This window comes from Lytechinus variegatus, chromosome 3 (genome assembly GCF_018143015.1).
Source record: "Lytechinus variegatus isolate NC3 chromosome 3, Lvar_3.0, whole genome shotgun sequence".
NCBI lineage: Eukaryota > Metazoa > Echinodermata > Echinoidea > Temnopleuroida > Toxopneustidae > Lytechinus > Lytechinus variegatus.
The window spans coordinates 73,741,881-73,754,269 of NC_054742.1; the positions used below are offsets into that span (position 1 = coordinate 73,741,881).

Here is a 12,389-nt window from a genome sequence, read left to right on the forward strand (position 1 = left end):
CCGTTCGAACATCAATTCGGCCCCCAGTTCGAACATCATTTTGGCATCCCTTCGAACTCAATTTACCTTCCCTAGTTCGAATATCATTTCGCCCCCCCCCCTAGCTCGAGTATCAATTTTGCGCCCCCCCCTAGTTTGAACATCGATTCGGCGCCCCCTAGTTTGAGTATCAATTTGGCGCCCCACTTCGAACATCATTTCGGCGCCCTCCTAGTTCGAATATCAGTTCGGCGCCCCTTCATGAAGGTCGATCATCAATGTGCCCCCCCCCCCCCCTTTCGAACATTAATTCGGCGCCCAGTTCGAACATCATTTTGACATCCCTTCGAACTCAATTTACCTTCCCTAGTTCGAATATCATTTCGCCCCCCTAGCTCGAGTATCAATTTTGCGCCCCCCCTAGTTTGAACATCAATTCGGCGTCCCCTAGTTTGAGTATCAATTTGGCGCCCCCACTTCGAACATCATTTCGGCGTCCCCCTAGTACGAACATCAATTCGGTGCCCCCCTAGTTTGAGTATCAATTGGCGCCCCCCTAGCTCGAACATCGATTCGGCCCCCCTCCCCAGTTCGAGTATTATTTTTGCGCCCCCAGTTCGAACATTATTTTAACATCCCTTCGAACTTTATTTCGGCGCCCTCCTCGTTCGAATATCAATTCGGCGCCCCTACATGTAGGTCGATCATCACTTCGCCCCCCCCCCCCCGTTCGAACATCAATTTGCCATCCCTTCGAACATCATTTCGGCGCCCTCCTAGTTCGAATATCGATTCGGCGCCCCTACATGTAGGTCCAACATCAATTTGGCGCCCTTAGTTCGAATACCATTTCGCCACCCCCCCCCCCAGCTCGAGTATCAATTTGGCGCCCCCTACATCAACTTGGCGCCCCTACGTCGAACATCAATTCGGCCCCCTCCCTAGTTCGAGTATCAATTTGGCGTCCCCACTTCGAACATCATTTCGGCGCCCTCCTAGTTCGAATATCAATTCGGCGCCCCTAAATATAGGTCGATCATCACTTCGGCCCCCCCCCCCCCCGTTCGAACATCAATTTGGCCCCCAGTTCGAACATCATTTTGGCATCCATTCGAACATCATTTTGACGCCCTTCTAGTTCGAATATCGATTCGGCGCCCCTACATGTAGGTCCAACATCAATTTGGCGCCCCTACGTCGAACATCAATTCGCCCCCCCCCCCCGTTCAAACATCAATTCTGCCCCCAGTTCGAACAGCATTTTGACATTTCTTCAACATTATTTCAGCGCCCTTTTGGTTCGAACATCATTTTCTTTCCCCGTCTTCCTCTCCCCTTTTCTTCTCTTCTTTCCCCCTTTCTCTCTTTCTTTTTTCATCCCTCTTTTCTTCCCTCTTCCTCTTTCTTCATTTTTCTCCTTTTCCCCTCTTCCTCTCTCTTCCCCCCCCCCCCTCTTCCTCTTTTTTCTCCCCCTCCCCTCCCTTTTCTTCTCTTCCTTCCCCTCTTCCTCTTTCTTTCCCCTCTTCTTTTTCCCTTTTTTCTTCTTTTATTTCCCCTTTCTTTTTTTTTTTTCCTCCCTCTTCCCCTTTCTCCTTTTCTTTCCCCTCTTCCTCTTTTTTCTTCCCCCTCTCCCCCTCCCTTTTCTTCTCTTTCTTTCCCCTTTTCTTCTCTTCCTTTCCCCTTTTCTTCTCTTCCTTTCCCCCTTTTTCCCCTTCTCTCTCTTTTTTCCTCTTTTTTCTTCCCTCTTCCTCTCTTTCCTTTTTTCTCCTTTTCCTTTTCCCCTCTTCCTCTCTCTTTCCCCCTCTTCCTCTTTTTTCTTCTCCCTCCCCTCCCTTTTTCTTCTCTTCCTTCCCCCTCTTCCTCTTTTTTCTCTCTTCTTTCCCCTCTTCTTCTCCTTTTTTCTTTCCCTTCTTCTTTTCCCTCTCTTTTTTCTTCTCTTCTTTCCTCCTCTCCCTTTCTTTTCTTCTCTTCCTCCTTTTCTTTCCTCTTTTTCCTCTCTCTTTTTTTTCTCCTTTTCCTTTCCCTCTCTTTTTCCTTCTCTTTCTTTCCCCTTTTTCTCTCCTTCCCTTCCTTCCCCCTCTTTCCTTTTTCTTCCCCCTTTCCTCTCTCTTTTTTTCCCTCTTCCTCCTTCCCCTCTTCCTCTCTCTTTTCCCCTCTTCTTTTCCCCTCTCCTCTCTCTCCTTTCTTCTTTTCTTTCCCCCCCTTTCCTCTCTTTTTCTCTTTCTTTCCTTCTCTCTTTTTTTTAGCCGAAGGGGGGGGGGCCGAGGCCCCCTCGGCCCCCCATGGATCCGCGCCTGCCCCCCAGTACCCCCCCTTTCAGGGTTATACAATATTTACAGTAAAACTCGATGTTTTATTTACTATAGCCCATCGATCGATGTTTGTCTGTCTGCCATTCTGTCTGTGATTCTGTCTTTCAGTCAGTTTGTCAGTCATTCTGTCTATCAGACATTATTTAAGTCATTATGTCTGTCGGTCTGTCCGTCGATGATATCGATGATGACGACACAGATCATGTTGTTGAAAACGTCGATCATGTCGATTACGAAGTCGATGTTGCCGAAGACGACATCGATGATGCTGAAGACGTCGATGTGTGTCTTTCAATCAGTCTGTCTGCTAGTCTGTCAGTCCGCCATTTTGTCTGTCATTCAATCTGTAAGACAGTTTGTCTGTAAATTAGTTTGTCTGGAAGTCAGACATCTTTTGGGGAAAGCAAACTCGTGGAGCGTTGTGGCCCAGTGGATTAGTCTTCGGACTTTGAAACAGAGGGTCGTGGGTTCGAATCCCAGCCATGGCGTAATTTCCTTCAGCAAGAAACTGATGCACAATGTGCTGCACTCAACCCAGGTGAGGTAAATGGGTACCGGTAGGAAGTAATTCCTTAAAAAGCTGTGTGCGCTATGAACGCCTATATAGCTTAGCCGGGTAATATAGGAGCGCCTTGAGCACCTAACAAGGTGGATATGTGCGCAATATAAATACCCTGGTCCTATAATATTATTATTATTATTATGTCCATGGTGTCGAAGCGAGAAATCCTTCTGCCTCCTGTGTAGCTTTGAGAAACTATAATATCAGGATGTCAATTGCACAAAATCAGTCCGAGCAGTGTGTGTGTGTGGGGGGGGGGGGTAGGGGGTGATAGCAATATTTTGACCTGAAAAATCGGGGACGCCCCCACACCAAAGGCTATAACCGTGTACCAAATTTTACCATCTTTCAGATAAAGGATGGCGATTTTTTATATACCTACACATGTATTGTATACTTGTTAATATCAATATGCGAGCGAGCAAATTTTCAGCGGTTGGAAGGCAAAATGGTGTCCAAAAACCTCTCCCAAATGCTGTGCCATTATCACATTACGGGCGATATATATACATGTATACTGTTGATGTGTTCATAATGCTACCACCTTCCGGTAAAAGGTATATCACAATTTCTTTCGAATTCTTGGGATGTAAAGTAATAAATAAATGCACCTTGGGCACTCTGCAGAGTAGATTTGGCGCACTACAAATCTCGTCTATTATTATTATTATGAAATTACAGTAAATATCAATATATGAGCTAGCGAAGCGAGCAAACATATTATTTTCAATAGTTGGAAGACATAATAATGACCCAAATCGTCTTTCAAGTGTATGTACATGTAATTATTAAAGAAATGCAGCTATAGTGAGCGCAGTGAACAAGTCTTGAAAATTTTCCTTTAGTCGTTTAAAATGATATGTTTTTGATATGATTAGTATAGAGGATAAGGGTAAATTATCAATAACTTAAAATTTAGAAGAAATCAATTTCATTTAGAATGAATAATGAATTTGATTATGCGTTCAGGAAGATGTGCCACATACCATTCATATGTATCTGTGACAAGTATTCATGCTCTTAATCGCTTAAAGGTCAAGTTCACCCCCAAAATACTGATTTGCATTAATAAAGAACAATAAAAAAAACCTAAAAGCTGAAAATTTCATCAAAATAGGATGTAAAACAAAAAAGTTATGACGTTTTAGATTTTCGCTTATTTTCACAAAACAGTTATATGCACAACTCAGTGACATGCATAAATTATGAGAGAGTCGATGATGTCCATCACTCCTTATTTCTTTTGTTTTTTATTGTTTGAAATATACAATATTTTTTACAGATTTGACATTAAGGAACAACTTTAATGATTCATAAGATGTTATAACAAATATAAAATCACATGACCGTTCATGGACGAATAAAACATTTTTTAATAGGAAATGAAGGAGAAAATTATATAATGAAATACAAAAAAATTGTGAGTTTTATTTTGCATATACCGACCAGGATGCGCTTATAACTGTTTTGTGAAATTAAACGAATCTTTAAAATGTCGTAACTTTCTTATTTTATATCCAATTTTGATGAAATTTTTAGTGTTATGCTTTTATTGGATTATTCTGGGTTTTTTTTTTCAAATCAACTTTATGTTGGGTTGGACTTGTCCTTTAAGCCTAAGTATTAACCAGTTGGTAATTATGAATTACATGACCTTGGCGAATTGTGAGAGCTACATAATTTGATACGCTAATTATACTTTTTTTCTAAAATATTTCTGTGGTATTCATACAAAAAAATCGATGCTCATAATAAAATTATCATATAGTCGCGCTCTCGCGCAACAAACTGAAGGTCACAAAAGGATAGATATAGTCGTACACAATCAACGTTTAGTTTCATCGTTGTCCAATGTTTGGTTGTTAAGGACGCTGGAAAATTTGGCGGAGGATATCACTATGGTAGTGTGGTCACGTGGTAACCCAATTATATGAGAACAGTATTCTCGTACTAGTATATTCTTTTACTTCGTATGCAACATTTCAGCAAGTAAGACCTACGATAAGGGCTCCTCGCTCACTTCAATAAAATACAATCTGAAAAAAAAATCGGAAACTGAAAATAGGACGATGGATTCAAGTATTAAGATGTACCTCTTCGCTCTCGTGGCGCTAGGTAAGGCATTGTCTAGATATAGTCAATAAAAATATATCTTCTCTATTATTTGGCAATAGGTATTTTTCTCATACAGAATTGATTTTTGTTTAATAATTCGTTTAATAAAGGATTTGAAATTTATAAGCAAGAGTCAAAAATCTTCTTAATCTAAGCAAATTATTTCAGCCCGAGATATATTCACGGCGCCTTAGAATTATTTCACTCACTTAAAGATTACATTTGCAGAATTTGGAGATTACACCTTAAATCATTCGAAAACGTCAAAAACACTTTTCTGGAACAAATTTAACACGTTTTGCCGAATATCAAATTAGAAACTTCCGAAAGTTAAAAAATAATCGAAATCATTATACTTATAAACTCTATATCCGCTCAGTTAGAACTTTTTTAAAGAAATTGTTTCATACAAACACAAAAATGTGAGCACATTAATTTCATGTTTTTCATCTCAAATTTTCATTAATCATAAAACAAAATCATTTTTACACTAAAAATATAATAGTTATATTTATAACATGAGTCTAAGTATACCGATTGCCAATTTGCATTCTTGTTTCATTGCGTTGCCTATAATTAAATTTTTTGATGGTTATCTCAAGTAAAACGACTCTTTATTACGAAACGGCAAATACTGTACTGGGAACTTTATATATTTCTTTTTAGTAAGTCTACCGTTTACTCTTTTGATTTGTAAGTATACATTTGATTTGTAATTATACTTAATTCGTAATTACAATTCATTTGTATTTGTGTTCGATTTATATTTGTGATGGAGATGGAATAAATTTCTTGAATCATGAATCTCTTTAATTCTAACCAAAATTGATTTGTAATCGCAAGCATTCAGGATGATAAGCAATGGAAAAATCCAGTAGCGCACGCAGGGGGGGGGGTGCAGGTGTTCAACCCTCTTTAAATTTTTTGATACCCTACCCCCAAAAAAAAATTAAAGACCCCTATTTTTTGCTTGCCATTTTTTTTTGGGGGGGGGGGTACGCAACGACGTAAAATTTGTGGGTGAAGACTTTTTTTGCTTGTCAACATTTCATTCAGCTTGAACCCCCACCCCTTTCAAAAATCCTGCGTACGCTACTGGCAAAATCGTCTCCTACAAGAGAAATGGTAGGGGCCTATACCTCTATTATTGTTAAGAATAAAAAGATGATAATTTTCGTTAATTTAACTAGAAACTGATAAATGATCACAGGAAGTCTATCAAACCTTTGAGAAAGTATCTATTACAATTCAATAAGAGTGTTTTAGGGTTTATTTGTTAAAGATGCCATTCAACCCAGGACCCCGGGAACGATTTTTTTTTTTAAACAGAGGGTGCTGGTTGAAATTCGAAAAGAAAAAAAGGGGGGCGTTGTCACTACAAAAGGAAGGTCAATTTTGTTACATTTCGGCTATTTATCATATCTACCAAATTTTCAGGGGGTGCTCCCTATAGGGGATAACACATGCAGCACTTCCGACCTCCGCCGTAAGGCCACCGCACGGCCTTACGATTGAAATGCGACCTTATCTTGGAATAAACGTAGTCGAATTTGATGAAAATATCTCACTGTGCAATGTTCTAAATCATCATACTTACTACCTATGTTCAAATATGCCACTATGCTATCATCCTTATTAGAATACAAGTGAATTTAATATCTAGTCGTAGTGACTTTGTATATCATACGATTGGCTACGATTTGAAAATAATTTGGCCTTTACTCCAAAATAAAGGCTTTCAGTTAATTTCATTTTTCCAACAAATCAGAAAAATACATTTTGTCAAAATAGTTAACAAATTATGTATCACTTGAAATAACTAAATAGCATTATATCAATTACAATCATGAAGTATAACAATGAAATAAATATTCATATTTTTTTCCCACTGAAAAGAAATGGGTTGTATTTTTTAGGCCCTTCTTAATTAGAATCTCAGGTCAAAATATACTTTTCATTCAAATGGTTTTTATACTTTCAGTACCATAATCAACAGACAAATGATTTCACTTCCACTCCTGAAAGATGTTTTTAATTCATACTGAACCATTATAAAATTGAAATTTCTGCCTTTTATATCACGTAACACATGGGGTAGCTGCTCGCAAGATATGACGTCATAAATCAATTTCAATTCTTAATATAATTTTCTTGCTTTTGCTCAAACCAGGGTGAACAACTTCTTTAACCAATGAACAATTTATCTTTAATACCCTACTCCCCCTTGTCTTTCTTTCTTTCTTTCTTTTTTGCAGGTTCGCTTTCGGTGGCCACAGCAGTGGTGGAATGTTATAGTTGTTCTTATACATATAATGCCGACGATGACGTGCCCGATCCTCAGAACTGCGTCAATCCGTCAACCACGACCACTCCCCCGACCAACACCATAACTTGCGCAGATACACAGAGGTGCTCTGTAAGTCACCAACAATATGTTTGTGTGTTAAAGCTCGAGCCCACCCAACACAAAGTTGATTCGATTGATTAGATAAAAATCAAGTTTCGTATTGAAATTTTAGTGGCAGCGATCCTGGGAGGGGGGGGGGGGAGCGGGAGCACAGTGCCACCACTATTTTAAGTACTGAAAAAGTGCCTTTTTTACCCAAGGAGAGTGCCCTTTTTATGCAAGAAAAATGGGCCCACACGAACGTATACTGTGCCCTTTCTCCGGAGGAGGACCTGTTTTATGTGTTACCATGTACCCTTTCTCGTATAAGTGCCATTTTTTTAAACAAAAAATGCCCCCTCTCGAACATGTTCTGTACCTCTTATAGACCCATTTTATGTGTTGCCAAATGCCATTTCTCATATTAGTGCAAATTTTTACCCCAAATCCCCCCTACGAACGTGTACTGTGACCCCTTTACCTGAGAAAGACCCGTTTTATGTGTTAGCAACTGCCCCTTCACTCTTAAAAATATTGGGTAAAAATGCTCCATGATGGTAATTATGTATCCAACCAACATTGGGCATTTCTTTTGGGCATTATTATTTATCCAGTGTGATGAAATTTTGCTCATTCTTAAGTAATTTCTGCTTATTTTTTAACCTTACTGGACAATATGCTTCCCGCATTGGGTAAAATACCGCCCAAAATTGGTTGGATACATAACTACCCTCGTGCTGGTTAAAATTTTGCCCAATATTTTTTACAGTGTTGCCTTCTTGTTAGTGCCCCCTTTTTACCCAAGAAAAGTGCCCCTCACGAATGTTTTCTGTGCCCTTTCACCTAAGAAGAACCCATGCTATATTTCCTCAACAATATTCTCATTTTTTTATTACTGTACATGTAGCTATGAAGAAAAAAAAGTTGTAAAAATAATCCTACGTGCCTTAAGTTTCTTGAGTCATGTGAGTGGGGTAGATAAGCAGTTGCGTAGAGATGGGTGGGGGCTTGGGGCTCTTGCCCCCCCCCAAAAAAAAAATCAAGACCAAGAAAAGGGAGAAAAGGAAAGAGAGAAGGAGAAATATGATATTATTTTCTGAATAAGTTATGTCAAAATCTATCACAAAATTGGACTTTCGTTATTAAACTCTCAAAAATTTTACGAAGTTGTAAATTTTACGTGATACGACAAATCCAGCCCCTTCAAAATTGTTGGCTAATTACGCCACTGTAGATAAGTAGGCCGACAAGTCTTTTTTATATAATGCCCTTTTCCCTGTGCCCCCCCCCCCCCCCCCGCTTTCAACTTCACTCCACCGCCCATGTTAAATTTCATCAAACTTAGATATTTAGGATTATAAATTTTAAAATTATTGTTGCATATCAAATTTTGCACGAAACAGTTATAATATTACGCACCCGGCCTGCCTGGTCAGTAGCCTGTCTAGCAATTGAGTCTTAAAACTTTTGTTGGAATGCTATGTTCCCCAGGGAGTGGAGAAGGTATACGTACACTAACCCGCTTTTGCAGAGGGTAGGGCTGCATGATTCCATTTTTACTAACACATTTAAAGGTAATCCATGAAATAATCCCATGATATTCATCCTATCCATCCCAGGTACGAAGTACTTTTAATACGATTTCGGGAACACCGAGTTCGGATTATATCACGTACACGCGTGGATGTGATGATATAACATCAGTCTGCGACACAACAGAAGAGGACTGCCGTAAAAACCCGAGAAGTTGCACTAACTGCTGCACTGGTGAAAGGTGCAACACAGCCAATCTACGCTCGCACCTCAGCGCAAACTCCTTGAGTAACACCTGTTACAAATGCGAGCATACCGATTACCCCGGAAAAGAAGGGATCGATGCCGGCTGCCAACAAGATGCCTTTCAAGCGACCAGCCAGCAAGTTACCAAAATTGAATGTCAAGGACTGTGCTTTGTGAGTACCAAAGTGGTGCTTAATTGACAAATCTATTTGGGGGGAGGGGTAAATCATTCTCATTTTCTCAAAGAAAATGAAACTTAAAAAAAAACATAACACGCGACGTATATGGAGGAGCTACTTTCTTGTGACGTCACAGAATGAAACATTAAAATGTCATTAATTCGTTATTCATTGACAAATTTTCATCAAACCTTCACCGATTTCCATCATTATTTTGTTTCTTTATGATGAACTTCCCCTTAAACAGTATGATATAATTGGGTTTTAAAGCAATTGGATTTGAATAGTTGGTCTTTGCATCCTTTATCATGTTTTATACCCTCAAATATTCAAAAGCCCTGTACGTTTCACGATGTTCACAATCATACCCTACATTAATGAATCTCTCCTCTAAACGAACCAATTTCAAGAAGAATAAAAAAAACCTCACAACTGCGGGGAAACTTCGGCCAATTGTTACCTAAAACTTCAGTTCCGACACTAGTCTAGTGATACTGCTGATGGAAAGACGATTTTTTTTCTTTCTGGAACAATAATTCATTTTTGTTTCTATGTTTTCCTGTTTTACTTGTCTCCACCTAAAGAGCGCCGTAGCCCTATTTGAACCGAGTGTTGCAAAGAAGATTATCCGAGGTTGCTTACCTGATGGAGCTGACTGCAACAAGAGGGACACCGATAACGGCAACATCTTGAATGCTAATGATGGCCATCGGTACGAGGTGGCTTGCTGCAAAGGTAGCGATTGTAACGCTGCTACCGCCCTCTCTGTCGGAATTGCGACAGTCTTTCTGTCGTTCATGTTGGCTCTGATTGCTGTCCGCATGTAATTTGGTCGCATGAAATGAACTTCTGGTCTATATAAAGTTTTGGTTTAATTACTAAGCAAAAATTGTGGTGTTAACCGGTGTCCATAGAGGACCACACCAATTATACTATTCTGGTGTTAGTTTAACACCTATAGGTGTTTTTAAAACACCTTTGGTTGTTACATTTACACTCTTTGCCTTTGGTGTTATGGTGTAATTTTAACACCTCAGGTTGTAGTCCTCTGTTCACACCAACTGGTGTCAGTTTTAACACCACAGTTTTTACCGTGTATGGATAGCCAAATATTACACAATCTGTAGCTTATTTTGCACTCAAATCATTGATAACTGTGTGAGAATAATGATTTACTAACATGAATTTTCTTTACTATATGGGGGAAGAATGCAAAAATAAAGAACTAAGAAGGATCTAATGTGAACAAAATATTGACACTTTTGGGTTTTTAGAATTTTAACACTGACTTAGGCCAATGGTTTTAAGCTATATAAACTGGTAAGTGTTTCATCAACATTTTTGTCCGACAAGTTACCTGATGTGACAAATTTCCTTGATTTTGATTGGCTGAGAGGCACAGTCCACTTCACAAAATTTGAGAAGAGTGTGGAATCATAAAGAATAATATTTCAGGGCTGAGTTTAAAGTCTTTGAAACCTGTTTCGAGAATACATAATTGCTTGAAAATCATTTCATTATATGAGAACTATTCAAAGTGAAAACAATTGTTAAAAATACATATTCAATTTAGGTCATTTGTATTAACGACGTACATTTTCGTGAAAATCTTGCTTTAACTAAAAAAAGACCAAGCAAAGTCAAGGTATCGCAATGATTCTCATGGAGCGTTGTGGCCCAGTGGATTAGTCTTCGGACTTTGAAACAGAGGGTCGTGGGTTCGAATCCCAGCCATGGCGTAATTTCCTTCAGCAAGAAATTGATCCACAATGTGCTGCACTCCACCCAGGTGAGGTAAATGGGTACCGGAAGGAAGTAATTCCTTAAAAAGCCGTGTGCGCTATGAACGCCTAACTTAGCCGGGTAATATAGGAGCGCCTTGAGCACCTAACAAGGTGGATATGTGCGCAATATAAATTCCCTATATTATTATTATTATTATATTTTTTTTCGTTTTTTTATGTTATTGTTATCATTATTATTATCATTATCATCATTATTATTATCATTTATCATTATTATTGATGTTGTTGTTATACTATTATTGTTACTTCTACTATTACAACTAAACTGTTGATATTTCAAATTTTTAATAATTTTCTTTTTATTTATCAACGTAAACCTTACAATCATTAGTAGTTAGATTAGTACCAGTAGTAAGAGTGGAAGTTATACGAAGTAGACCGGGGAAGTAGAAGAAATTTTAAATGTAAGTGTAGGATTTTTGTGAGATTATTGTTAGTACTGGCTGTAATAAATTGTATTTGTATATACTTAAGTTTGCTTTTAATATATTTCACCCTCTGGCCTTTGATTTTAATTCATGTTTTGGTGGAGGATAAACAAGATTTGTCATCGTGTTTCATTTTTGATATCACTTCTGTTATCACTAGTAGGTTTATTTGATCTTAATATGAAGCAGGGAAATTTGTTGTTTTTGCAGGGAATTTTGTTTTCAGGAAAATCACATCACGAGCGAGCTTTCATCATTCAATTCTATAAAGAATGTGTGTTACAGTACCATGAAATATTAATCATTAGCTAGCTTGCATCTAAATAAAAACATTGTTTTCATTGGAAAGTACATTATCGGTTGACTTCATGAATAGCTATTTATCTTTTAGCTGTAGATTAACCCACGTAATACGAATTATATCTGTGTATATAAAGTAAATTCCTTCAGCAATTATCTACAGTACAGTATACACAATGTTTGTTTCGGCACATTCCTATTCATAATTGTAAATAAGATTGCTCATTGAAATCTGTCAGGTGAATTATGAGCTTGTCAACGCAATTACGCAAGGGACCGTTTCATAAAGCTGTCCGTGAGTTAAGAGTGATTTTAAGAACAACTGCAGTTGATCCTTTCTATACTATAGTTAATGATATTTAGCATACATGTTCATTGGTGATTATTTAGCGCGTGATAACCAGTCGTTCATATAAGTTGCATTTAACTTACGAACAGCTTTATTAGACACCAACCTGGTTGGTTTTACCATGAACCGACATTATTTTGTCGAGGACCATTCATTACACATGCAGTTAGTACGCTGTTTGTATTTTTTATACAA

General features: G+C 38.3%; 1 protein-coding gene across 1 annotated transcript; it reads left to right on the forward strand.

The window, feature by feature from the left end:
* Window positions 1–4,783: 4,783 nt before the first annotated feature.
* On the forward strand, window positions 4,784–10,251 carry LOC121412294. Its single transcript, XM_041605189.1, has 4 exons — window positions 4,784–4,968; window positions 7,224–7,384; window positions 8,974–9,306; window positions 9,897–10,251. Exons 1-4 carry the CDS (start codon window positions 4,923–4,925, stop codon window positions 10,137–10,139), a joined length of 783 nt encoding a protein of 260 aa, XP_041461123.1. The 5' UTR covers window positions 4,784–4,922; the 3' UTR covers window positions 10,140–10,251.
* The last annotated feature ends 2,138 nt before the right edge of the window (window positions 10,252–12,389 follow it).

What these genes read in the sequence shown, in the direction of transcription:
- LOC121412294 (XM_041605189.1), top strand. Translation starts at nt 4,923, where the DNA reads ATGGATTCAAGTATTAAGATGTACCTCTTCGCTCTCGTGGCGCTAG. An exon ending in CTTCGCTCTCGTGGCGCTAG is followed by an intron (nt 4,969 to 7,223) that starts GTAAGGCATTGT and finishes TCTTTTTTGCAG; the next exon opens with GTTCGCTTTCGGTGGCCACA. An exon ending in CAGATACACAGAGGTGCTCT is followed by an intron (nt 7,385 to 8,973) that starts GTAAGTCACCAA and finishes TATCCATCCCAG; the next exon opens with GTACGAAGTACTTTTAATAC.